At 41.1% G+C, this 26843-nt stretch overlaps 1 protein-coding gene across 12 annotated transcripts in view; it reads left to right on the forward strand.

Annotated features, from left to right (window-relative positions):
* Positions 1 to 1977: 1977 nt before the first annotated feature.
* ECI2 (enoyl-CoA delta isomerase 2) overlaps positions 1978 to 26843 on the forward strand; it is a 32770-nt gene continuing 7904 nt past the window's right edge. The window contains exons 1-7 of one of the 12 annotated variants that reach the window (XM_052779954.1): positions 1983 to 2091; positions 16732 to 16787; positions 17274 to 17468; positions 21011 to 21176; positions 22408 to 22506; positions 24162 to 24353; positions 25192 to 25261. In XM_052779954.1, coding sequence (XP_052635914.1) covers positions 21054 to 21176; positions 22408 to 22506; positions 24162 to 24353; positions 25192 to 25261 — 484 coding nt within the window. In that variant the 5' untranslated portion in view covers positions 1983 to 2091; positions 16732 to 16787; positions 17274 to 17468; positions 21011 to 21053. Of the gene's footprint in view, positions 2197 to 9018; positions 9084 to 16731; positions 16788 to 17273; positions 17469 to 21010; positions 21177 to 22407; positions 22507 to 24161; positions 24354 to 25191; positions 25262 to 26843 lie in introns of those variants that run through there. The other 11 variants (XM_052779973.1, XM_052779963.1, XM_052779914.1 and 8 more) reach the window with 11 other exon arrangements.

Consider the following 26843-nt stretch of genomic DNA (forward strand, 5'->3'; position numbering starts at 1 on the left):
TCCTCCTCATGTAGCTTCTAGACAGTAGCAGAAAATGTGAAGCTGTACTATTTTGAACTGAAGGAAAGAACGTGAGAATTTTACACAAGGATAAAAATGCAGGCAGGAAACCCCCTTCATCTTACCATTAACAATAAAATGCTAGAAAGGGCATTGTCATTAGGGACTTGTTTGTCAAACAATAAATGTGAAGCAACTTACTAAATGAGTTCGCTAGGGAGTCCTCTCTAGATTCATTACATTAGTGCTAACAATACTACTACAGTAAACTTTTAACTGATGTTCATTATATTACATTTCTGTAATGATTTTTCTGACCTTTTATAACTACAAGACTAAAACTGTCATGTGCATAAGGTTTCAGTAAAAAAGGTGTTATTATTTGACAAAACAAATGCTAGCATTTTAGAGCCAAATTATCCTCTTTCTTATTCACAGAAAGCCTCATTCCTATATCTCAGAGTAAAATTTAGCCCATAGTTTGGATTTATGCATTCAAAATACTGTTTCTGTCTAACAAGGTACATACTTAAAAGCCATGACTTTTGCTTGATCAGGGCTAAGTAAGGATATAGATCAACAACAGCATTTACTACAACTCCTTTGGACGGGTGCTTTCAAAATCTTCTACAAGTGTGAATTTCACGTCACAGCCCTGTTTAGCAGAGAAGGAAATTGCCACTGAGAGGCTGAAAAAACAAATTAATACCTACTTTAAGTTGGTCAGCTAGAGGTGCAAACCAGTAAAGTTTGTGTCTGAAATCAAGAAACGCTAGGCTTTTGGATCTGTAATCATAAATAAAATCCAAGATGTATCAAGTTCAAAGAACACCTGTACTTGAAACCCAAGGCTATGTTTGAAAAAGTCAGCTACATGTGATTTGACCTGGGTCACACATCACAACATTTGGAGCATGATTTAAAAAAAGTGCTGTCCTAATTGCTAGTTTCTAAGGGTTAAGTACACTTTTGGAAAACTATAATCAAGCATTTAAGAAAGGAGAACCCCACAGTTCATTAACGGCTTTGAAACATTTATCCTTGAGGGAGAACTCAAAGCCTTAAATGCATTTACTTTTGGGGAGAGAGAAAAAAAAAAAACAACAAACAAAAAAACCAACCAAACCAAACCAACAAACAAACAAACAAAACCCACAGGACTAAAAGGTGATTTTATTGGCTGTGTTTTGAAAGGAGACTGACAGAGCTGAGTATCCAAATCATGAAGATCTTCCCAGCACCTAACCAAACACAGAAACATCTTTCACAGAGCTGATAAATTAGCAAGGAAAAATTAAATACACCCTCAGGAGCCGAAGGTGAAAGAGCAAAAGCTTAGCAATAAATAGCAGTATCTTTTAAGTTCGGTGGGGCAGACGCTAGCGTTTATTCCTCCTTCACACAGAGCCAACCCAGCTGAGGTACAGGCACGGGGCTGCTCAGCAGCCCGCCAGGTGATTCGTGTGGAAAAACAACGACGCAAACATTTTTAAGAGCTACCTAGCATGCAAAAATAGAAAGATAATACAAGTAATGGCCCTGATTAATAACGGGATGTCTGTTAGAAGGCACTTGGGGGGGGGTGGGGGGGGCTGAGCCGAGTCCAGGACCTTTCCCCACGGAGGGGCTTCTGGTTTCACCTCCGTTCACCTTCCGCAGACCGCCCTAGCCCGCCAAGTTTGCACGACAGCCTGTTTAATTTCTGACCCCGACGCGCGTTTTCTAGGGCATGGCTTCAGAGCGCTGCCACACGGCTGTGCGCGGTGGCTGGTAGCGACGGGAGAGAGGATTTGCCCCCCGGCCGCTCCCACACCGCCGCCGCAGGGTTCCCGCCAAGCCCGCCCCGGCCCCGCCGCTGCCCCTCAGCGGCTCCCGGCGAGGCCAAGCCCGCCCTCCCCGCGGCGCTGGAGACGATGACCTCCCCGGGGAGGGAGTGGGCGGCTGCCATCTCCTCAGCCGAGGGCGCCATGGACCCGGCGGGGCGGGGTTTAGCCGCCACCGCCTCCTCCTTCTCCTCCCTCCCCCCGTCATGGCGGCCCCAGCCCTGACCTTCGTCCGGAGGTTGTGCTGGCGGCCGCTCTGCGAAATAAGGTGAGCCCCGATCCCCCGCGTATCGTCCCAGTGGCGGGCTGGCGCCGTCCTGCCCCGGGCAGGGACCGCTCCGCTGAGCCGCTCTCTCCCCGCTGCGCTCCCGGGGTGAGTGGTCAGCAGCGGGCGCGGGTGGCCTTCCCCCCACCGCCGCCCTGCTCCTCCGCGGCTGCCCCCTCACAGGGGTCGGGGGGGGGGCGAGGGGAGCCGGGGGCAGGCAGCGGTGGGGCCGGGGGTGTAAGTGCCGTGGGGCTGCGGGAGGCCCGGCCTTTTCCTCAGGCCTGGGCCGTCCCAGCTCCCTCCTGCGGGGGTCCGGCAGGTGCTGTCCTGCCTGTGCCGCTTTGATGAACCGGGTGAGCTTTCTCTGCGCGGCCCGTGCGTACGTGGTTAATTGCTTTCACCCTAGGACGGGGGGGATCGCTTTCTGTTTGAGTTGGGGACGCTTCCAGCCATACCGACCACCTCTTGCGTGTCTGAACACAGTGTGGGAGTGGGAAACCTGCGTTCGATGCCTTCCGCAAACGGGGCCCGTACCCCCATGTTTCTGTCTCCTGCGGCAAATGTTTAACCGCCAAAGAAACTGTTGGTTTGGCTGGGGGTAAGGCATCTGAAACCGTACAGACATACAGAGAAGAATGTGTGATTCTGTGTTTTCTTGTGGGTTTTTTTTCCCCTCATCAGTCCCACAAAAACAAGTTTAATTGTGTGTCCAACTAATTAAGGCCTCTTGCTGAGACTACTCCAGCTTTCCAAATAGTGATGTACTGTCTCCTGGGGTGTGCCTTTATTACATACTGCTTTTAAGCTGTTTCCAAATAAAGTGTCACACGCAGTAGTGTGTGCTGCGGCAGCTGCGCACCTTCAGCATTAGTTGGGCTGCGGAAAGCAGAAAGGATGGCTTGATTTGCAAGTAGACTTAGAGTTATGGGATTGACATTTTTATTGAAAATGGTTAAATTGGAAATTCCACTGTAAAATTGCTTGTGTGTGAATAAGAATCGCGAAGTATGTCAATTTGTAGAATTTCCTCTTCCTACCAAAAATAGCTTAATAAATACTCAAAGAAAAGCATTTGGTGTGTTAAGTATACTAGGTAAGCAAGTTCCTAAGTAGAATAGTGAAGCAGGCATCATCATACCAGTAGATTAAAGACCTGTGATATTCTGATTGTTAACAACATGCAAATTTGACTGTTACAATGTATACTTTCATAAGTGAAATGCTTTTACTCAAGTATCCAAGTATCTTCATTAGGCACGAGTGCATCTTGACCAGAAAACTGTAGTCATTTATGCATTAAATTGTAACATTTTTCTCCCAAAGCTTTGTGAGAAAGTATTTGAAGTATGTACATCAACATCTTAAGATACAGGGAGAGACAAAGGGAATGCAAATTGTTTGATCGGTGTGACTTCTGCCCTCATTTCAGAAAAAGAACTCTTTAGGCAAGCTTTCTACAGATAAATAATATTAATTTCATATAGCTAAGTTGTTACGATGAGGGGAAGGGAAGGCAATTCTAAATTAGAAAACATGTAAAAGACTAGCCTGATGGACAACATTAGGCTAGTGGAGTCAGATGTATTTGAAACAGCAAGATTCTGTATGTGAAATAAGGTCATAAACAATATTAATAATGGGTTAATGTTTTTAGTGTATAGTCAGATATAATGCAGAAAAATGGTGCAAATTTTCCAATGGTGGAACGCCAGACAGGTGAGCTTTATTTTCTATATCAGTAGTATACTAGCAGACTTTTATCAAAGACACTGGCAGCCTTGCTGCGCCATTGAATTTAGGAAACTTTTTTTGCAGCCTAAACTCGGAAAAAAAGAGGCATATCCTTGGAGCACTGGGAGAGGAAGACTTATGCAAGTATAAGGGCAAAATGCAAGAATTCCTCTTATGTTGTTGTTTTGGGTTTTTTGTCCCTAAGCAGGACATTCCTAATCCTTTCAGACATGGAGTTGTGAGTTCCACAGGCTCTTCTCCCACATGCCCACTTCTTGTCCTGCCCTGTCACAATATGTAATTTGTCTAAGTTTGAATTTGTCTGAGGAGGGGGGACACTGACACAAATGCCCATTCAGAAGAGTCTTACTAGGACTGTACCCATTTGACAGTCTTTGCGTTTGGCTGTTTGAGATCGGAGGCCCCACAACTCCACTGCTGTGAGGCTGTATCTGCATTTATGGTAGGTCAGACCACTGGGAAACCTGCATCCATGCTGTCCTGGTTTTGGGGGTTTCCTTCAGACTAGTTGTAGTATGATCCCAACACTGAATGCCTCTCAGCAGCTGGAGGACATCTCCCAGTTTTATGTAATCTAGAAGGGATCTAACTTGTATGTGCCAAGACAGCTCTGCAGCACAAACCAGGGGAATGGAGTTGGCAACAGCTTAGAGGCTCGCTCCAAGAACACTGTCCTGGTCCAAACTAAGACGGTAACATAGTCACACCCTAACTTCGTAGTGTGTTCCTTGGTACAGTTACCTCAGCAACTTTAAAGGAGGTCAGATCTTATCAAAGACCAATTTTTCCATGAGCTACTCTTATTTCTTAGCAGCTCTGAAGAGCCTTTTTCAGAGGAGCACTATTAAGTGCTGGTCTTTATTTAAAGTGGATTGAAAACCAGTTCATTTTCTCTTAAGCTGTTGGTTTGTGCTAGCTTATGTGGCCTTGTTGGTCTTTGCCTGTGCCTGGAATACTTCCTGCTTACAGTCAATCTGTCTTTACTACAGTATCTGCTCTTCAGCTTGGGAGGCAGCAGTCTTAAGGGTTCGAGTTCACTTCCATCCTGGCCCTCGAGCAACGTCCCAAATATCTTCTTGGCTTCCCTGCATCATCTCATGACAAGACATCTGCACATTTACAGCCCACCCACGTGGCAGGAACTCAGGTGCTATTAAGTCCTAGCACAAAGTGCAACAGCCCTTATTCAGTCTGTGCAGCCCGTTTCTACTTCTGTCTGGGAATTAATTGAACCTACTCCCTGAATTGCTTATGCTTCACTTAGTAGTGCAGTTGCATTCTTTGGTCATTGTATCAAGGGCCCATTCATACATTTACAGCAAAGCAGGACATTATAACCCTTGCATCTCCTCCTTTTCCTCTCTCTGCAGACCTTACAGCTCTTTTCTGCCTTCCCTCCCACCGTGTTAACTAAGCCAGTCAGATGTAAGGTCCTGGGAAAAGGCCGAGGGGGTTTGTCTTTGCCCTGGAACTGTGTGTGTTATGAGGAAACTCCTCTGTTGAGGGTGGAGGAAGAACTGATCTCTTGCAGCTGAGAGATTTTTTGGCTTCATCAAATGGCTGTGCTCTGGGGCCTCTCTCAGTGAGAAGAGGCTCAGTATTCCAGGTCTTCCCCTGAAAATACTTCTTTATTGCTGTTAACGTTCTATTGACTGCATCATAGGTTTTTGTTTGCTTGTTTTTAATATGTGAGGAGGATGTAAATACAGTCTTCCACTGCTACAGATACGCAATAAAGTTTCCTGCATTTGGGGGTAATTGCAGATGTCAGCACACCCAGAGCGCATGTAAGCCTTGCCTTGTGGAAAACCTCTTGGAGGCTACTATCATCCTGGAGGTGACCAGTAAGTTTGGTGGTATCCCTTCCTCTGTCCTGTTTCTTTTTTCCAGGTTTGTCCATGAGTAGCTAATCAGCCTCAGAAGGAGTCTGCCTTGTATCCCTGTAGTGGGAAATACCTAGTCCTTTCTGTCAATCCTCTTCAGATAGCTGTGGTTGAATACAGACATAGACATTTTAGTAGCTTTTCTGATATTCTCGTGCTGGCTGGGCAAAAAGGACAATATTGCCTCTTCACTTCTCGCCCACTTTCCCACTGCCAGGCCCTGTTTCTGTATTAGAGCAGCTGCTTTCCTTCTCTTTGCTACTGTCCACTGTCACCCCCAATCCAATCCCCTTTTACAAAGACGAGGACTGGATTTTTGTAGTGTTGCTCTTAAGTAATATATCAGACTATATTCTTAAAAACCCTGTTTGCTAACAGTCTTGAGTCTTCTGTGGGTCTGTACCAAACCCCGTGGTGATGGCAGTAGAAGTTGCTTTTATGCCTGTGCTTATCTTTTTAAACTTCTCATCAGTAGGTCAGGCCTCTAGTTCTAGTTGATGGTTGTTAGCAAAGTTGTCTTGCCCAACCTTTGACTAACTGTGGACTACAGATCCTTGCCTGACCACCAGAAAAGCAAGCAGAGCACATAACTGTTGATTTTAAATCTTTCTTTTTTTTTTTTTTTTTTTTTCCCCAAGCTTAGTCTTTTCTGTCTTGGTGCAGGTCAATAAAAAGTTAGAGAGCTCGTCATATTTCCCTTACCTTTTAAGTAGTAATAATTTTCTCATTATCTATATTTAAAAAAAAAATAAATCACCTTCCTTCAAGAAAGGAAACCTTGCCCGATTTGACTTTTGTAGTAACTTTTCGCAAAATACTGGTAAAATCAGCTTCCCCTAACATTGTGACTGTAAGTCACTCTGAAAGTCAGAGTCTTTCAGAACAGGTTTCATACCACTGATGAATCTTGAATTTCTCTTTTTCTTTAAGGGTTGGGATTCTGAAACATAGCCATTAAACTCACCCACTGTCTTTTGAATACTGAGGCTAACTAGTCAATGGAAAATGAACAATTAAATCTCTTAATGGGAGGCTTTTTCTGCAAATAGTAATGTTAATTGCATGAGTTACTACCTCTTGTTTGCACATGCTGGTTTACCAATATGACTCAAAAAACCATAAGGTAGCGGTGAAATGATTGAACAGTTGTCCAGAAAAGCATCTTAATAAACTTATGTCCTTATTTAAGCACCCTCTTAAACTATTTTGAACAGAAATACGTGCAGCAGTTAAAATCAACAAAATGAAATCCAGAGCAGCAAGCTCACTAATTGTATGTAATTGAGCTGGATTTGACAGTTCACAGCTAATATCAAGCGAAGGTGTCTGGAAGTCTTGAAGATGGATTGGCTTAGAACACAGCTTTCTGTTGTAGTTAATTTGCTTTGAAGCAACTATTCATTGAAGTCAGCGTGACCTTGTCAGCTTTGTCTGCTTAAGTCAGTGATCACTAGGTGGTTCTGTAGCAGCTTTGCTGCCGAGTTCAAAAGAATCTGATAACGTGAATGCAAATAAGGTGGTGGTTAACTACACTTTTTGTCGTTGAATTTTGCTGGGCTTGAACAGCCATTCTTTCCAAAGTAGGCTCTCAAGTAGCTCCCACTTGACACGAGGAGCTACAGTTTCTTTCTGCCCTTGCTTTTTAAGATTTCTTTCCCCATCAGAAGTTAGTTATGAGTTTCTCAAGGAGAATGTAAGTACATTTTCAAATGTTTGAGGTTTGGTTTTCTTAATTTAATATGATGCTAGGAATCAATTTTGAGCTTTTGCTACAGTAGCAGATACTGTCTTTGAATAGTACCATTCTAAGAGACAATATAAAGAAAGGCTTGTGGGTCAAGATAAGGACAGGGAGAGATCACTCAACCAATTACCGTCACGGGCAAAGCAGGCTCGACTTGGGGAAAATTAACTTAATTTATTAACAATCCAATCAGAGTAGGGTAATGAGAAATAAAACCAAATCTTAAAACACCTTCCCCTCACCCCTTCCTTCTTCCCGGGCACAACTTCACTCCCTCATTCTCTACCTCCTCCCCCCGAGCAGTGCAGGGGGATGGGGAATGGGGGTCGGAGTCAGTTCATCACATGTTGTCTCTGCAGCTCCTTCCTCCTCAAGGCCAGGACTCCTCATACTCTTCCCCTGGTCCAGCGTGGGGCCCTTCCCACGGGAGACAGTCGTTCACAAACTTCTCCAATGCAAGTCTTTCCCACGGGCTGCAGTTCTTCATGAACTGCTCCAGCCTGGGTCCCTACCAGGGTCACAAGTCCTGCCAGCAAACCTGCTCCAGTGTGGGCTCCTCTCTCCATGGGTCTGCAGGTCCTGCCAGGAGCCTGCTCCAGCGCGGGCTTCCCACAGGGTCACAGCCTCCTTCGGGCACCCACCTGCTCTGGTGTGGGGTCCTTCCCAGGCTGCAGGTGGATATCTGCTCCACCGTGGACCTCCGTGGGCTGCAGGGGGACAGCCTGCCTCACCATGGTCTTCCCCACGGGCTGCAGGGGAATCTCTGCTCCGGCACCTGGAGCACCTCCTCCTTCTTCACTGACCTTGGGGTCTGCAGGGTTGTTTCTCTCACATATTGTCACTCCTCTCTCTGGCTGCAGTTTCTGTGTTGCAGCAACTTTTTTTCCGCTTCCTAAATATGTCATCCCAGAGGTGCTGCCACCATTGCTGATGGGCTTGGCCTTGGCCAGCAGTGGGTCCATCTTGGAGCCAGCTGGCTTTGGCTCCATCGGACATAGGGGAAGCTTCTGGCAGCTTCTCACAGAAGCCACCTCTGTAGCCCCCCCCGCTACCAAAACCTTGCCATGCAAACCCAATACACACTGGTAGTTATTTTTGTTAGAGTGAACACATACAAAAGATTGAAACACTTATGTCAGTCTCTTCTTTTTTCCACTTTGTTGTTGTATTTAGCATAAGAATATTTGTGATTTTTTTCCTATTTCCTGACTGTTCTATTTTAAAAGAATAATTTAAATGTTGATCAATGTGAAATAATCTGCCTAAAACTATTACATATTGATATTCAGTTCAGATTGGAAGTTTCTTCATTATTCTGATGTAGTAAATGGTTGAGCCTTTCTATTGTGATGAACCCACTGATTACAGCGAGCATTTTTCAAGTTCCCTTGAAGTTCATTATAATAAAATTTAGACTGTAATCAGTAAACTCCAGCAAAAACTGTGAGCTAAGATTTTAAAGGTCTTGTTAAACCATCCTTTATTTCACAGAGAAACAGAAACCATTGCCGAGTAATTCAGTACTAGATGCTCCACCAGAAAAGAGGAAGCAAAAGCTCTCTTGGAATGGGTTCTGGAAGGCTTCTTTATTCCATCAAAACTCAGGCTTTAAGTCAGTGAGTAAGCGGTGCTATTTGGCTTTGGAGAGCTCTGACAGTGATTAATACCTAACAACTTGATAATTTGCCAACATCCTGGTTTTTACATTATCCTGGCAGTAGTCTTTTATCTCTGAAAGCAATGATACTAAAGAAAAAAAATCACTCTTAAAGTTGTCAGAATAGTATTTTATCAGCTAGTGCTTTTAATATGACAGTGTTAAGTAATGCAGGTTAGCCAGCCACAGAAGGGAGACCATAAGTATTATCAGTGAGCTAATAACTTCATTATTTTGTTCATAAGCTACTGACTTTTCATGTTGGCCTAAATACCTACAGAAAGGATAACAGCACTAGATAGCAGTAAATTCAGTAGGTAGACAGATTTCATTTGTGCTGAAATCCAGAGAGAACTTGTGTAATGTTTTATCATGTTGTTGTTTTGCTGTGTGTATGAAAGCTACATTTTTCTGATAATGTAGAGTACTCCAGGTGGAAACTTCTGTGATCCAGTCAGTGAATGAAGTCTATTTTTATCAAAGATTAAATGGAAATTATCACTGTGTTGGTTTAGAAAGAAGTAAACACAACTTTGCCCTCAGTGCTATCTGACTACATAGTTCATGGTAGCTTTTTCACTGTGGTAGTGCAAAGCCACATTTAAAACCAAACAAATTACAAACACCCACCCCCAAAACCAAAAATTTCCTCCTGTCTGAATATGCTGAATATGTGAGCTTTTGACCTGCTCACAAAAGTGTTGTCTTCTATTGGCATTTGACTCCCCAGAGGGAAAGGGTTTCCCCCTTCCCGTTTCCCCCTTCCCGTTTCCCCCTTCCCGTTTCCCCCTTCCCGTTTCCCCCTTCCCGTTTCCCCCTTCCCGTTTCCCCCCTTCCCGTTTCCCCCTTCCCGTTTCCCCCCTTCCCGTTTCCCCCTTCCCGTTTCCCCCTTCCCGTTTCCCCCTTCCCGTTTCCCCCTTCCCGTTTCCCCCTTCCCGTTTCCCCCTTCCCTTATTGCTCTGCCAAAAATAAGGTTAAGTTGGAGAAGGAAGCCACACAAAGGTTGTTCCTTGTAGGTCCTGATGTAATTCTTGATATTTCACACATTTTATCTGTATCTAGGGTAGCTTGGAGATGAACATCTTTCCTTATGGCAGAGGGTGTGCACACCCATCCTTCATCCCAGCCTGGTCTGTGATTATCTGAGCAATGGCAGAGGGGGGAACTTTGCTTTTAGCAAGTGTTATGATTTCAAAGAGTGTACTTTGCTCAGTGAAAGATTTTTACTAATTTAGGCAGTCAGTAGTTTGGGGGATTTTTTTTTTTTTTCTGTCATGATCCTGCAGATTGATCTTTGAGTGGACTTTGTGGCTACAAAGACTGGATGTGTACATTCATGGCAGTCTTGGTTTTGTCCATGAATGTAGATTGACTTACAGAGTGAGCCTGCCAGCTGGGAATTTAAACAGTCACAGTTCAATAGCTAATGTAGTCTTCCTGTTTTCTGAGTGTCCTAGAACAGATCATGTATGTCTGTGTCTCTCTTGTACTGGGGAGCTCAGAACTGAACACAGTAATTCAGGTGTGGCCTCACCAGTGCTGAGTAGAGAGGATTCCATTTTTAATTGGGAATAAAAATTATTTCTTCAGGATTAGATTGTGTTGTATGGATTCTTTGCTGACTCTTTGGCCCTCCAAAAAAGTGGCTTCTGTTTTTGTAGTAAGGTGCTCTGGTAATATTTATTTTGAAAATATGGTGCAAGAGGTATATAACTTGTAGAATGCACAATAATTCTTGAATAATTTGGTCCTTAGAAGCCAACCATTAAAATATATAGCAAGTCAGTTCTGAAACAAAAGAATCTTTCTGGTTGGTTTTGTGTTGTTTTTGTTAATTGCCAGTAGGATGCCAGATGAAACGTGCTTTTATTCTGGGGAAGAACTTCCAAGTTATTTGGGTTGTCAGCCGCTTTCCCAGACCAATAGTTCTTCATAATCTCTTCAATGATAGCAGAAGCTAGTATGACTCTGTATATGTTGCATCCCCACTAATAACTTCCACGATCCAACCTGAGCCTCTGACCTCTGTCTTGGGAGCTGCTGCTATAGGTGTCGCCTTCTAAATGCTATGATTTAAGCTTTTTACAGTGTTTAAGTAGCACGTGATTTGAAGTCCTTTGGAACATGTGTAATTTTCATTTCTAAAAGTGACAAACATTCTCAGTGCTTTATTTCTTACGCAAGACTTAGTAGTATGTCACACCTACAAGCTTATCTGTTTCTCTGATAAAACTAGGAGCGATGTATATTACAGAGGGTATCTAAAGAGAAAGTTACCAGTTGGAAATTGATTAAACTTTTCAGTAGCATTGTTATTCATAGAGCAGCTGTAAATGCTGCTGTGACAGAAATGTACTTGCAAGTCTTGCATGTATGCAAGAACTTTAGCTCTAAACCCAAGTCACCATCAGATTTTTATTGAGTAAATTGGCCTGGGTCTTTACAGGACACCTGTAAGTTTGTCAGGTTGTAGGTGCTGGAAATAGTGCCAAAACTAAGAGCAGTGTGCTACTTTGTGTTTAGACCTATTTTGTTTAATTCTGAATTATCTGAAAGAATTCTGGATTTGGACAGGACAAGCTATTGACAAATACTGTTTCATTACTGTCATATAGCTTGTTCAGTATTCCTTCTGTCCTTCCCCATTGTATCTAGGTGTCATGGATTCAGGAGAGAAAGTAAGCTTCAGACAAATTACTGTCGTCTTTCACTGGTTAAGCTGAACTAGCAGGAGTGTTGGTGGGTTTTCTTATGCGGATGGGAGCTCCAGCAGCTGGTTGTATCCTTGTCAGAAACCTACCTACCTTGCCAAAAGCCATTAACATCAAAGTGTACACTTCCTTGCTCTCCATACAGTCAGCAGGATTTTTCCCCCGAAGCCAAATAAAAATGGCTTTTTCCTTTCTCCGTTAGCAGCAAAATTATTTTGAGTATTTGTTCATAACTGTTTTGTTAAAGTCACCTTGGATAAGGATGTATAAAGAACCTATCTGAGTTTGTTGCTCTCCAAATACTACAATAAACTTTGAGTGATTCTCAGCAAATGTCACGTGTATGAGTATCACAGCTCTATACTTTTCTGCTAACATTCATGTTTATAACTTTTGAATGTGTTTCAGAGGATATCTGTCTGTAAATCTTCTTGATTGCAGAGATGTCTTACACGGACTGAGGATGTACAGGAAATTCTTTCATGCTTTAGTCATTCACCATGTCCAGTTAACTTAAGTCTGCTGGAAAGAGAGAGCTCTTGCAGAGATTTCAGGAGGTGATCCCAGTTTCCCTCCCAGCAGCTGTGATGAGAGGGTATTAACTGTGCCTCTATAGAGCACAAAAAGCGGACCATTTCAGATCTCGGTGAATGGTAGTCTAGATCTTTGATTCTTAGCTGTTCTTTAATATTGAAAAAAAAACCCTATCAAGCACAGCTGAGCCACTTAGACTAAACAACAGTGATTCAGCACTTCAATTTGCCAACAGACACATCATTATCTTCTAGTTTTTATATGTCAAAACAGTGTAGGAGTGTAAAATAGTAAAAGCTGATAAGGATTTGTGGACCAAACTTGTGTTTAGAACAACTATTGAAATGTTCTCATGTAAAGGAGGAAATAATTTGACTTTCATTTCTTTCTGTTTATTAAAGCAGCAGTAAGTGAATTGGTTATAGAGTATTTGCACTGATCTTTTATGCTAGCTAGATACATTGGAAATACCATAACACTAGAAGCATTTCTATTACCTGATGGCAATACATTTTAGTTAGTCCACAGTAGCTACAGTACAATGGGGTACTGCCAGGGACTGTGTTGGAATAACAGGGAGGGATAGTTATTTTCTTGTTTTTTAGGAAAACTGGAGTTCTGTCTACTGAGTCGTCAATACCTCCATGTTATTACCATGGTTAATAAATCCTTGTATTTTCCCAAGTGAACCAAATATATTGATTTCTAGAGAATAACCTTGGTTCTGATAAGGCTTTCTTAGCCTCCTGGGTTTTGGTCTTAAGAGGTCGTGCGCTTGTTGCAATAGATCTTTGCAGGAGCCTGATGAACAGTAGCCTCGCTTTACCAAACAGATATGTGTGTTGGTTCTTTCTGCATGAAGAAATAAAAAGGCTCTGGCTGCTAAGCTGCTGTTAACCTACTGCTAACCTGCTGCCATGGTGCATGTTAGCAGGTGATAGCAATGCAGGGCTTAACAGAGTGAGCCTATGAACTTACGTGGGGAAAGTACAGACTGCTTTGCATGCAGTAGTTACTGCAGATTAGTTGACTTGTTGATTGTAAGGTGTAAAGGTTGCTGTCATGAAAACTGTGAGCTTTTGGTTTTAACTCGAAGGAGAAACTCAATCATTTAACTGTGTTTCCTTCTTTTGTAGTTGCTAGATATTGGAAAATGTACCAGTTACTGAAATTTGAGCAGGCAAAAATTGATAGAGGCAGTCTCTGCTTCTCCATCTTCTGAATGAAGACTGAATTCCGTCTGCCCATGTTCTGAATTGTTTTAGTTTTATTTAGTAGCAGAGGATCTTGAAAGAGGTGCATACAAATGGAGGAAGTGGAAATTTTCACATGGGATGGTTGTGGAAGCAGACGCAGGCTTTTTCAAGATGACACAAGTTGCAAAGGAAGATATTCATGTGTCAGATATGGTTACTCCACATTTCCCAGTGTAAGTGAAGAAACTTGAAAGGACAGAACTCGAAATTTACAGCTGAAGTAATTTGACTTTATTAGTGTAAGAACTGTCAAGCTGAGGTTTCTCTAGTATGACACCATCACTGCCTACTACACAACTCCTATTTGTAAGAAAGTCTGTCTGTACAACTTACAGGGATACTGCTTTCCACCTAAAAGTCTGACAAGATATTGTAACAGACATCATATTAATTTGATAGACACTCATGAAAAACAAAATTATTCTGCAAGGACTAAAAAAAAAACCCACCTGAAAAGAGTATATGACAAGAAATAGTGTGTATAGTCAAATTATCTGAAGTTCTTTGGGAGAAGCCTGTAACAGGATGGTGTAAAGAGTGGGTTGCTTTGCTTCTACAGCCAGAAGAACCTCCACCCAGAATTTCTGTATTAATTAACCACCCACCCCCCCACATACCACTCCTTTTTTCTCCAACAGCAAAGGAGGAATGATTGCTCCAAACATGCCACGGGCTGCTCAGTTTGCTTTAGCACTGTCAGGTGCCTCTTCTTTTCCCAGCTCAGCTCTAGGTAGATTGTATGGAGAGAATAACTGGAGGACTGAGAGGTATGGCAGACATTTGACATTAGCCCTGTCCACCTTCAGCTGTATGGGTGTCCTGGTTTCAGCTGGGATAGTTAACTGTCTTCCTAGTAGCTGGTACAGTGCTGTGTTTTGAGTTCAGTATGCAAAGAATGTTGATAACACTGGTGTTTTCAGTTGTTGCTCAGTAGTGTTTAGACTAAAGTCAAGGATTTTTCAGCTTCTCATGCCCAGCCAGTGAGAAAGCTGGAGGGGCACAAGAAGTTGGCACAGGACACAGCCAGGGCACCTGACCCAAACTGGCCAACGGTGTATTCCATACCATGTGATGTCCCATCTAGTATAGGAACTGGGAAGTGGGGGCGGGGGAATCGCCGCTCGGGGACTGGCTGGGTGTCGGTCGGCGGGTGGTGAGCAATTGCACTGCGCATCATTTGTACATTCCAATCCTTTCATTATTACTGTTGTCATTTTATTAGTGTTATCATTATCATTATTAGTTTCTTCTTTTCTGTTCTATTAAACCGTTCTTATCTCAACCCACGGGTTTTGCTTCTTTTCCTGATTTTCTCCCCCATCCCACTGGGTGGGGGGGGAGTGAGTGAGCGGCTGCGTGGTGTTTAGTTGCTGGCTGGGGTTAAACCACGACAATGGGGAAAGCTCTTACATTGCTGTGTAAGTGCTCAGGCTATGTGAAAATTTATGTATCCTTAATGTTATGTTATTGTGTAGGTAAATATCTGTTTGGATTCAGTAGTATATAACCAATGGCATGATGAGTGGTGATTTGGGCAACCTGCAGATTAAAATTTCCCATGATTTTTATGTTAACAGCATAGACAGTAGCTTCCTCTCGTGCAGCAAAATAAAGTGAAGTACAAGTTTAAATTATTGCATGCAGAAAATACTGCAAGTAAATATGGAAAATAGTAACATTATTTTCCTAGTTACCAAGAAAGCTATGAAATAGTGGTGCTGCTAATGCTTTGTTTGTTGTCATTATTTGGCTATCAACCTTTCTTTTTCCTTTTTTTTTAATCTTCTTTTTAGAGATTCTGATATGAAGTCTTGGGAGGAGGAAATAAGAGAAGTCGGTGTCTTGGGTTGATTTTCTTTTTCCAGATGGTTCACTTATTTTCTCATGATTACAGTTTAAATACTGGTTTCTGTTCCCCTCACATGCCTCATTTCCTAACAGTTGCTGCAATTGCCAACGGTGGCAACCTTTCCCACCAGCTCTGCTCCTGCGTCCCTTAATGTAGCTGAACTAATGATCAAAGGTTGCTATTCCTTCTCCAGATCCCTTTTTTTTCTCCTCCATGGAGAAAAATCAGGAAAATTTTGAGGGAGGATCAAAATGGGAGAAGTGCTACTGAAAGAGGGGACTGAAGCCTGAGACTCTGCTTGGAGCGGTAATACTCCATGGCCAGGCACCAGCAGGCAAGGACTACCCTGGTCACCCCACCAGGGAGGGCTCATGGTTCTTCCACTGCGGATGTGTGTGTTCCAACAGCAGGAGGACAGGGAGCAAGGAGGTCTCATTTGGTTGCTCCCCTGCTTGACTTTGGAGTAGCCTCTCAGAGCAGTGGTCGCTGGTGCTAGGGCAGACCTGGTGAAGCTCTTTGGATAAGTTTCAGACTCCTGAACCTTGTAGAACAATTGAGGCTCTGGCTGGAACCTCAGAAATGGTGATGGGCTGGGCTGGGCAACGTGTGCTGTTTTGTCTTTGCAGGGACTCTGGAGAGGCACGGAGTCAGAAGCTGGTTTTAAGTTATAACCAAACACCTGGTGCCTTGAGGTTTATGGGAATTGATTGCCTTGTATCCTAACTAAAAAAAAACCCTACCCATACAATTCTTTCTACAGTAGCAGCAGCAAAACAGTATTTTGTTTAATTTTGTCTTAAGATGGAAAGAACATGAGCAGAAATATTGCCACTTTATGATGTTGTAATACCAGGTCTGTGTGAAATGGCAAGTGCTGCTCACTGTTCTGCATGAGGAATGTAGGGAAAGAGCAGCACAAAAGGTCATAGCACCTTGAGATAGTGATCATGGCAAAGAAGAGATGTCACATGCGTTATCTGAAGTATTACTCATAATGTACAAAAGATATCCACATCTTCTATTAAACATATGTTCCAGGATTCATCTGAGTGACTGTTTAATGTACTGCTTATTTCTGTCTGATAACACTTCCTATTCTTTTTTCTTCCTTGTCTCTCTAAAGCTAGTTACAATAATGTGAAATGAGCGTTTTCCAGTTCTGTCAAGAGTTTTAAACCTACATGTTTCTAGCACCACCCGCTGTTTTTAATCCTAATAGGATTTTTAACTGCTTTTGTCTGTGCTTTATTTCCCTAGGATCTACTAACGTTTAAAAGAAAACCTTTATTAAGTAAATGGAAGATGGACTTCAGGTATATCCATCCCTTTCTTTTGCTGAGCATCTCTGGTGTTTCCTATGCAAAGAGATCTTTTGGCTTCTGTTTAGTCTTAATGAGGAAACTGCTAAGTTGCTTTAAAAGTTAGAAAGTGATCAGCCAGTATTTTACAAAAAGTTGGCATTTTTGACTCTATAGAAGTCCTTATGCAAGTGACAGAACTACACTGTTATGAGGGGCCCTGTCTTTAACAGGCTTTACAGTCTTTGCTAAACTGTGAGAAATTATTTTCAGTTAATTGACTTTAAAAAATCTTAATTAAGAGCCTCGTGTTTGAATGTTTATAAGGAAAAGAGACATTTATGTGAACAGGTAGAATGAATAGGATGGGCTTGCAAGATATCTAGAATGACTGAATGGGAACAGAGAGACATCCAAGGCACGGGAATAAATATGAAATGATTGTCAGCCTGGATATTTCAGGTTCAGGCAGTGATGCCCAGGATTTATTTCTTTTTTCAGAGTGTACAGCTTGTGAAGTACCAAGTGAATGATCTTTCAGGAGTGCGCAGGCATTTGTCGTGGACTTTGTGGCTGCTCTGCCAAGTTGTGACTCCTCTTGCTACTCTCTCTCTGGTGGGAGCTGTGTTTTTTTCACCCAGCTGGGGGAGGTTGCCGGGCCCTCACCACTCTTCCATGGGTGCTAGTACAACAAAGGTAATTTGTAGCAGTGGGGTAGTGGTAGCTAATTGCCTGCAAGGTGCAGGGCAATAAAGAGAGGAAACTTTGTGAAGGAGATCATTTAGCTGTGTTGCAGTGAGTAGATGAGAAAGGGGAAAACAGAGGGGGGGTTGATTGCCTTTCCTAGGCTGCTTTTTCTGCTTGGATTGAATCAAGTGCAGGTTTGATACCAGTAGTTTGTAGGTCAGCTTCCAGGCTCTCTGCCTGCCCTGTGTGTCTTCAGCAAAATCTTACGTGATTTCAGTGAGGCTGCTAAAATGAAGCATGGAATTGCTCAGTGAGAGAGTAAGAAGGATTCAGTGTCAGAGCAAGGGAGCAGCAGATGGAGGGTGGAAGTCCTCCCCGTAGTGGGCCACAGCAGCCTCTCCTGCTCCTCTGTCCTTGGGATTGTGACACAGCATCACTGTGTGGTCCCAGAGATGGCAATGCTGTTGTGTGTGCTGACAGATGGCGAGTCATCTCCTCCTCACTCTTCATGTGATCTATTTGAGGTCAAGGAGCTCTGCTCCTGCTATTTGTGTATCTGTCTGAAGAATGAGGTCCTGCCCAAGATGAATAAATTGTGAAATAACTTAATTTTTCCTTTGCATTTTCATCCTTTGTTATTTTAATAGAGAAATAGTAGCAGTCAGCTTAGCCTTAGTGTGTTGAGAACTGGTGATCATCACTAATTTATAGTAAATGTCCTCTGAGATCAGAAGGCAGATAGAAAGGAGTGAATCATAGATATCCTGCAGAGAACTGAGCTACAAACCAGCAAGGAAGAAATAAAGAAAAGAGGCCTTTTCTTATAAACTTTAGACTGTAATAAACATCTAAGTTGCACAGTCTCCCATTACAAAGCAGTAGGTAAGGAGGAAAAGAATGAAAGATGGGAGTATTTGAAGTTGATAGATAACTTATTTTACCCAAACATTTTTGTAGCTAAGAAGTAAAATTGGATATTACCAAACAGCAAAGGAAAGTAGCTCTGAGTCTGGACTTACTGAAAGATCATTCCACTTTTCCCCAGCCAGATTTTTTTTTTATTCACCTAATTGTTTTCTCATCCTCTTCTAACTTGTCCACTTTGCATCCTTAATAAGGAAGAGAACTTGTGACCTGCTAAATGCCAAAACCCCTTAACCCTGAATATATGTGCATACATACCTTCAGACTGGCTGCTATTGCCGTTCCGCTCTCCCCAGCTGCCCATCCTCAACTCTTGTTAATTTATGGTCACTATCAAATTTATATAAAAGAGATTATTAAAGCCTATTTATAATGTTGACCATAGCCAAGCTAGAGCGAAGTCCAGATTGTCAAACATGTTTTAAACCCAAATCTCCCTCTTTAAACATTGAATCCACTTCAGTATAGCCACTGCCTAGACTGACAAAAAAAATTTGTGCCAGATACACAGATCATCTTGGGAACACCAGCATTCAAGTAGTTTTAAAGATGGCTAGCAAAATTAGAGGAAAAAAACCCCAAAGAAACAACTAGTTTCCTTCCTACACTCTCATTTTCTTCTTCCTGTAAATGTCACTTTAAAAACATGTTTGGGGATAGGATCTGAAAGTGACGATTGTGTTCTGTGACTCCAGGACATACTAATCAAGGAAACTCAGTATTAAAAAACTTGTATCTGTATCCATTTAGGTACACTTTTTCCTGTCAAAGGGCTTTTATTGATGCTGGAGGTGAAGTCTACAAGTTGGCTAAATAGCCTTCCAGTTGGTTAAGGGATGGACTTGTTAAACTCTGACACGGTCTTCTGAACACATCAGTTTGAATGTTAGTTAAACTGGCAGATGGTTAACCTGGGTCTGTCTGGGTGCACTGCTGTATTAATAAAGGCCTACAGCTGATCAATTTAAGTAAGAAAGCATTCCGTTCCTGCAGCCTTTTTTGGTAGCCTATTCCATTTTGTATTGTTCAGATAGATTTCTTTTTACTAGCATAAGATTTTGAAGCAGATTCTGGAATTCTTTGTTTCAAAGAATTTCTTTAAATAACAGAAAATACTCTTTCTGTTTCTGTCATTCAAACTCGGTAGCCCCCAAATACCAGGACCTTAGATTTTATTAATACAGAATGGCTGTAATAGGACATAAAACCAATAGATCTTACAAACTTTTTCAGCTAAAGACAGCTAAAACCTTTTATCTGCATGAAATGAAAGAGTAATAAAATTAATTGGACACAGTTGGCATTCTTCACACTTCCTGCCTGCAACTTTTAGGCTTGCAACAGAAAATAAATTTTATTCAAGAAAGAAGATCAATGAAGATATTTTTGAAGTAGGCAGTAGAATTTCTCTAAAATTCTCATTAGGTGTGTATAAAAAGGTAGAATTTTCATGTTAGGTATGATTTTTAAATGACAGTTCTGTAACTGAAATGTTAACAGATTAATGATTAAACATTCTATCAGTCTGCATTTGAGATGATCATTAATTTTTCAAATGTGACTGGTTATGAAATCTCTCATATATGGTGTCCTAACATGACAGTTTTGTCTGTAAGTTAGAATGGGGAAAGTTGAGGGGGGGTTGTTCTTTTTTTACTAAAATAGAGAAGGAACGTTGATATGTAAACTGCTAACATTTTAAAAATAGTAAAAACACTTAACATATATTGCAATTTAACTGAAGAAAACTGAGACAACATGCTTTTGCCCTATTGAAGCAAGCCAAAATTATTAGACTTCTTGGCTTTGGATTCCAAACTGTTGAAGTAAACCTGCTTTTACAAAGCATTATAGAGTTGGGTTAGGTTTGGTTCTTTGGAGTGGCATTTGGGGTTTGTTTGTTTAGGGGGTGTTGATGGAATTACCTTTTTTTCTGGTGGAGAGTTCTTCTCCCAGAATATTTTGACCCCTTCTTTTTTGCAAGTGTCTATAGGCTGTTTTACAGCCAGTTGTTTTCCAAAGTACATTTTGATATTAGCCTTCACTTACGCTGCCCCGATTGGAGAACCAGGCTTTCAGATTGAAGTGTTTCTAGATAGAAGCACACAAACTTGAAAAGATCACAAAAACCACACAGGCTGCATGCTCGTTTTAATTCATAGACATATAAAGCTGTTAATGTTGCACACAGAGATTTAAACCATTAATAAAAATGTCTGTGTTTCTTATTTGTTTGTCATGGACAGAACCTGTAGAGCTCTGATTTACTACAGAAACAGCAAAACATTAGTTTACCACTAGTGCCATTTAGTGGTCTATATATGATCATCTGATATATTATTGCATAGTTTCTTTGTAATCTGGCAGCATTAAGTCTAGCACTTTACATAATAGTGAGAGATAATGTCATATTCTCTAAAGGTTAATTATGTTGCAGCTAAAGCAAACTTCCAAAGCAGCTTTCTTGTAATTTTTAGTATCTTGCTTTTTGTTGTTGTTTTAATCAGTGCAGGTACAAATATTTAATGTTTTACATTTACTTGAAATGTCTTTAAAAAGCAGCATATTTGTTTCTCCTCTAGTCTTGCACAAAAACCAAGCAATGTGATTTCTTTTCCACTTTCTAGCAGGCGAGTGCCAGCTGTTTGCATTCCGGCAATTCACCTGCACATGACTGCAGCCACCATGCAAGTCAGCCAGAAAGACTTTGAAAAGGCTCAAGAACAACTGAAGCTTTTGAAAAAGGATCCTGGGAATGAAACTAAGTTGAAGCTCTATGCTTTATTTAAGCAGGTAGGCTTGACTTTTTTTGTTTTGTAAGGGGCATTTATAATCCAAAAGGATGGACCTGTAAAATATTTACTTAAAATAGGCATTGTTCAAATGTGTCGTGTCTTAACAAGCTCTTCATTTCAAGTGCTCAAATTCTGTTCTTGAAACGCCAGCCCCTCAAATCCTGCCTGAATTCTGAGGGAAGCCAAACCTGTTTCATCTTACAAATCATGCTTTGAATGGAAACCTTTATTCAAAGAAATACAGCCAATTTACATCAATTGTGTGATGCCTTCTCTATAATATAGCAAATATTGATGCAGCTCTGCAAAATGGCTTATGCCTACGAAAAAAGAGTATGCCACATGCTTCCTCTTAAATTTGTTGTATCTACAGTCAGTCAGCTGGGCCTATAATATAATGGTGTGACATTTGAAGGTTGATTTCTGGGGTTTTTTTCTTTCTTTTTTTTGCATGGTTGTTGTAGTTGTGGTTTTGGGGGATTTTTTTTGTTTTTTAATTCAAGGAACTGTTCCTCCACACTTTGAGTGAAGGTTATTCTTTACTACAGCATGGAAGGAGACCTTTGTAGAAAGAGCTGCACGGCCTTAGCGGGGTTTGTACTGGTATTTGGGGAAGTATGTGTGGATCAAGATTGGCTGCAGGGTCAGTACAGGCTGTGACTTGTTATATAGAAGGCGGCAATCAATCACTTCTTTAAGTAAACACTTAGCTGACTTTTCCAGGTAGTTTTACTAGTTAATAGTAATGAGCTCATAAATGTATTCTTTCTTTCCCACCTCCCACTTGAAATATTTCTCTCTGATACTGTACTTTTCTTCAGGAAAACTGATCATAGAATACTTCAGCATAGCTCGGACTCTTGTGGTTCAACTGGCCCAACGCCCTTCCTCATAGTAGGGCCAACTTTGAAGTAAGATCCAGCTTAATAGATCCTATGCAATGGTTTCTTTGTTCACATATCTTACAAGTCTTTAACTTTCTTTTTAAGTATGAAACTTCCACAGTTTTTGAGATAGGAGAACTTAACATGCATGGGTGTTTTGGAAACTAGTGTCTCATATTGGTTAGGTGCTTCTGAAAGCCTAGCACCAGGTATTAGGAAATAGCGGATACTGAAAACTTCATGGTTTGTGAACTGTCTGAATATTGAAGTTGTCATCTTTTATACCAAGGCATCTGAACTTTAATCAAAGGTTTTAAAAAGTTTTGTTTCACTCTTTTTTTTCAGGCTACTGAAGGTCCCTGCAATTCTCCAAAACCAGGTATGCTGGACTTTGTCAAGAAAGCCAAGTGGGATGCATGGAATTCTCTTGGCAATTTGTCTCAGGTGACAATACCTATAATTTCACTTAGATACTTTGTAGGTTACTCTACCTTGAAGTGCCTGGACTGTAAGTGAATGGCTGATGTCTAAACATATTACATGCTAGTTGAGCGACTCTGCTTCAGATACCAAAACGTTTTGCGCTGTATTCTACAGTCATTTCACTGCTTCAATGTTTGGAGATTTTTTTACTGTGTAAGCCTAGTTCTACGTTATTACTACCAGTTTGTATCAGCGTAAGAGATCTTACGTATGTGGTGACTTCCAATAAAAATAGTGGTTTTCACATTATGTTCTATTCTGCTGTTCTCTTTAAGAAAGATGGATTGAGCTTCTCAGTTCTTACGACAAAGAACAAATCTGTGAATCCTGCATATTGATAACTTTGTCATTTTAAAATGTTGGTCTCTTATGCCACTGACTAAAAGACTAGAAAAAAGTGGTGTACTGAGAGCCTCTCTTCATTCTTTCTCAGTATATCTTGACATCTTTAATACCTTTCATAACCTTTAGAGAAGTCTTTGCTTCGAGTGAAGCAAGCAGGAAGAATGTAGATTCAAAGATACGTAAGCGCTCTTTTTTCATGCAGGCTGTAGTAATTCTGACATCACATGTAGCTACCACAGTTTCTTCAGCTATTATTAAATGACAGAAACATAAGCTTTACAAACCAGCTGTGTCACTGCTGCATTAGGCCTGCTGTTCAGGAGTAGTTTCTGAGGTCAGTCAAAGATATTACTTAATATAGAGGCTTTATTTGCATTTTTTTATTTTAAAAGAAAACATGCTTGCATAATTTCTTGAACATAACATATTCTTGTGGTACTTTGGGGCTTTTCAGGTGTCTTTTGGTTTTTTGTTTGGGATTTTGAGGGGGGGTTTTGAGATGGCTCTGCAGCTTTTAGGAGTAGCCAAGAAACACTTAAGGAAAAGAACCTGCTCTTGAAGTTATAGTGGAGAGGGAATAGACAATTTCATGTGCTACAGATTATGGATTATAGGATTGTTCAAAGTATATTATCCTTTCAAGAAAATAGGTTATAGCAACCAAGAACTTACAATTCTTTTAAATCACTGCTTACTGTAGAAATAGGGAGGCAGATTCTTTAGGCTTTTGCAGGTCATGTTTGTGCTAAATGAAAACCAGTGTCTTCAAGCAATTTTAGAACACCATAGACCCATTTCAGCACTCTTATTTTCAGCAACACATGTTCTAAAATAAAAACTTTCATTTTATTGGAAAAATGTCCAACTGGAAAGCAGAAACAAAGGATTCTTAGAAATGTGTAAATGATGGGAATATGACAAAGGTCTCTGGTAGTCTTAGGTGTGGATGAGGGGATTTCTCCAATGAAATAAATGTCATCATCTCAGCATCTATGCCTTTTATTTTGCGGATCCATTGCTGCTGCTTTCCAGATGAATTTAAGCATGATCTGCAGTGTTTAAATACAGCATGTTCCCCTTCTCACCCTCATTAGAATGCTTTCTAATTGAGATAGTTTTTTCTTTTGTCCTGAACCACAGTCATGTCATCCATCTGTCCCCCCCACCTCCAGGTACCCATGTTATGAATAGCATAACAAACTGATTTCCAGTTCAGCATTTGGTAATCTTGTGGGGTTTTTTTTTTCTTTTTTTCTTTTTTTCCATTACAGGATAATGCCAGAGAGAAATATACTGAACTTGTCTCAAGTCTGGTCTCTGCAGAATCTGCTGGCCAGAAGAAAGATGCTTCTCCAGAAGACAGCAGACATGGTGGCTATGAAACAATACTAGTTACCACCAAAAACAATATCACAAAGATAATGTTTAACCGACCTGATAAGAAAAATGCCATCAACCATAAGGTAAAGAAATTAACTTGGGAGGATTAATGATTTTTTTCTTTCCTGAGTAAGCTACTTAAGTTTTTAAAGAATCATTACTACAGGTTCAGCAGAACTGACTGAAGTATGGTGGTCTGAATTTTATGAGGGCTTAGTATCTTCACTCGGATGGCAACCTAAGGAATAAATATCTGGTACAAAACGAAACCGTTCAGCTAAAATTTTATGGATTGGGCTTTTTTCTGTGTCTTTTGGTTTCTTTCAAACTTAATACAGGATTACGGTCTGCACTAAACTAAAATGGCAAAACTGCAGGAAGACTAGCCTGTTTTGTGGAGACAAGATTTGACTGTAGCCTTATGTACAACAAAGCACGTGTGCAGCCTGCTTTGGCTCAGCACTGTTGTGTGTATGTCTAGATAGGCTTCCCATTCCCAGAGCTGTCTTCATGAGGAAGTTCATCCTGTTGGGAAGATCATGATCATCCTGTTTCACAACTGCAAAGATACCAGAAGAGGGACTTCACCCCACTGCTGCTAATTCTTTAATGTATTATTTTACCCAGTTAAACTACTTCTCAGTTTGTAAATTAGCTGTTTCCAGTTAATGTTTGTTTTCCAAAGGACCTCGTTTTGTCCTTCAGATTTGCATCGGAAGTCTTGAGTATTGCAAGCCTGTGTCTTTATGGTCAGAAATACCTCACATGTAATACTTGACTTTCTGTGGATGCAAATTTTTTTCATACTTTAAAGGATCATAGTTAATCTGTCTCTCATGTTCCTTGTTGTCACTGTGAATCTCCTTTTTATGATCTTTTGCAGCATCACATTTGTACTTTGTTGATTTTCTTCTTCTGCAGATGTACAGAGAAATTATCAAAGCGCTTCAAGAAGCTGGAAAAGATGATTCTACCATAGCAGTTATTACTGGTACCGCACTTTACATGCCTCTCATAGATTTGTTGTATATTATGTCAAAGTACAGTACTGACATGAGCTATCTATCTCTATTTAGACTAAGATAGAATTGTGTAAGTGAGGAAATTCTTTCCTCTAGTATAGACCAAAGATTTTCCAAAGTGTTTTGGCAAAATTCTTTCAAGGTGGGTTTCAAATTCTTTAGCAAGCTTGCTGTTACATCAAAACATCTTTCTGAGATGAGAAGATAGACATGGAATACACTTAAGGGCTTTATTACTTTTAAGTAGCTGATATATCTGCTCCACAGCATCTTTACTACTCCTTTTGAAGATCATTGATGTGAGTTTAGTCAATTTTCTCTACCTCTGTGATATATTGGAACATACTGAAAACAAGCCTCTCAAATCCTCCACTGGTATGGCCAGTAGAAAGTTTACATTGCATATTTACCTATGATCATCAGAAAAAAATTATATTTTTATGTTGATTTTTTTTTTTTGAGTGCCTGCCATAGGAAAGGATTGGCCAGGCAAGCTGCAACCTGGCCCAGCTGTATACATCCCAGTCACCAGATGTGTGCAGCTGGATGACTGCAGCAACAGTGTGAAAGGGCAGCCCAAACTCATGCTGCCTGTGAAGTCTAGCTGCTCTGGGGATATATAATTTGGTTTCTCTATAGGACCCTTTGGTCCGTCTCTGATGCTGACTGAACAACACAGTGGCAAGGGCAGGCGAGAGAGACAGAAGAGCTGAGGGCAGGCACTGCCTGTCTGGCCCATCCTCATTGCAGATAGGTGTGCATTTAGGAAATTAGCCAAAGCTTGAGCTTTGGCTGGCAGCTAAGTAGTGTGGACACAAGGTGAATTTGGGCTTAAGCCTGTTTACTCGTTACTTCTGAGGTAATTGCATACATATTCTTCTCCACTGTCTTCTTTACCAACACCTTGTATTCCCAGGATGCTGAATTTCCTTTCAGTAGCAATGACTAGCCACAACAACCCTTATGGAATAAGAAGGGTGGTTCACACAACTGGAATGTCTAACACGTGTATAGCTAGGAGTAAGTAGCAAACAGCCCTGCCCAGACCTTTCTGTTCCATTTTACATAGTTCATAAGAACACTGCAGCATAAAGTAACAGATGTACTAACAGTGAAAGGTCCCATCCTATGAATGTCCTCATGGAATACAGGATGATTTAGACAATTAAATCATGCAGCCTAGCTTTTAAATACTCCTTGCTTTTTTGATGGTGCTTCAAACTGACTTATGCATTCACTAACAGGTTATCTGCTTCTTACTGAAGAATCCATCTTTCAGTACAATGATTTCAATGCAGTCCTGTCAGTCTTATCCTTAGAATGCCATGCCTTTTCCTTAATTGGTCATAAAAAATGTGAAGCTTCTACCACATTAAATAGGTTATTCTGTCTACTTTTGATTCCTTCATCAGTTTGAAGGGGGGTGAAGGGAGATGCATAAACTTACATTTCCATTTTCCTGTTTAAAAAAAAAAAAATAGTTTCTTACATCTAACTGTGTGAATGATTGTGAATTGACAGAAAAAAAACCTGAGCAAGTGTTGTGGTTTA

Source organism: Harpia harpyja, chromosome 1, assembly GCF_026419915.1.
Source record: "Harpia harpyja isolate bHarHar1 chromosome 1, bHarHar1 primary haplotype, whole genome shotgun sequence".
NCBI classification, from domain to species: Eukaryota; Metazoa; Chordata; class Aves; order Accipitriformes; family Accipitridae; genus Harpia; species Harpia harpyja.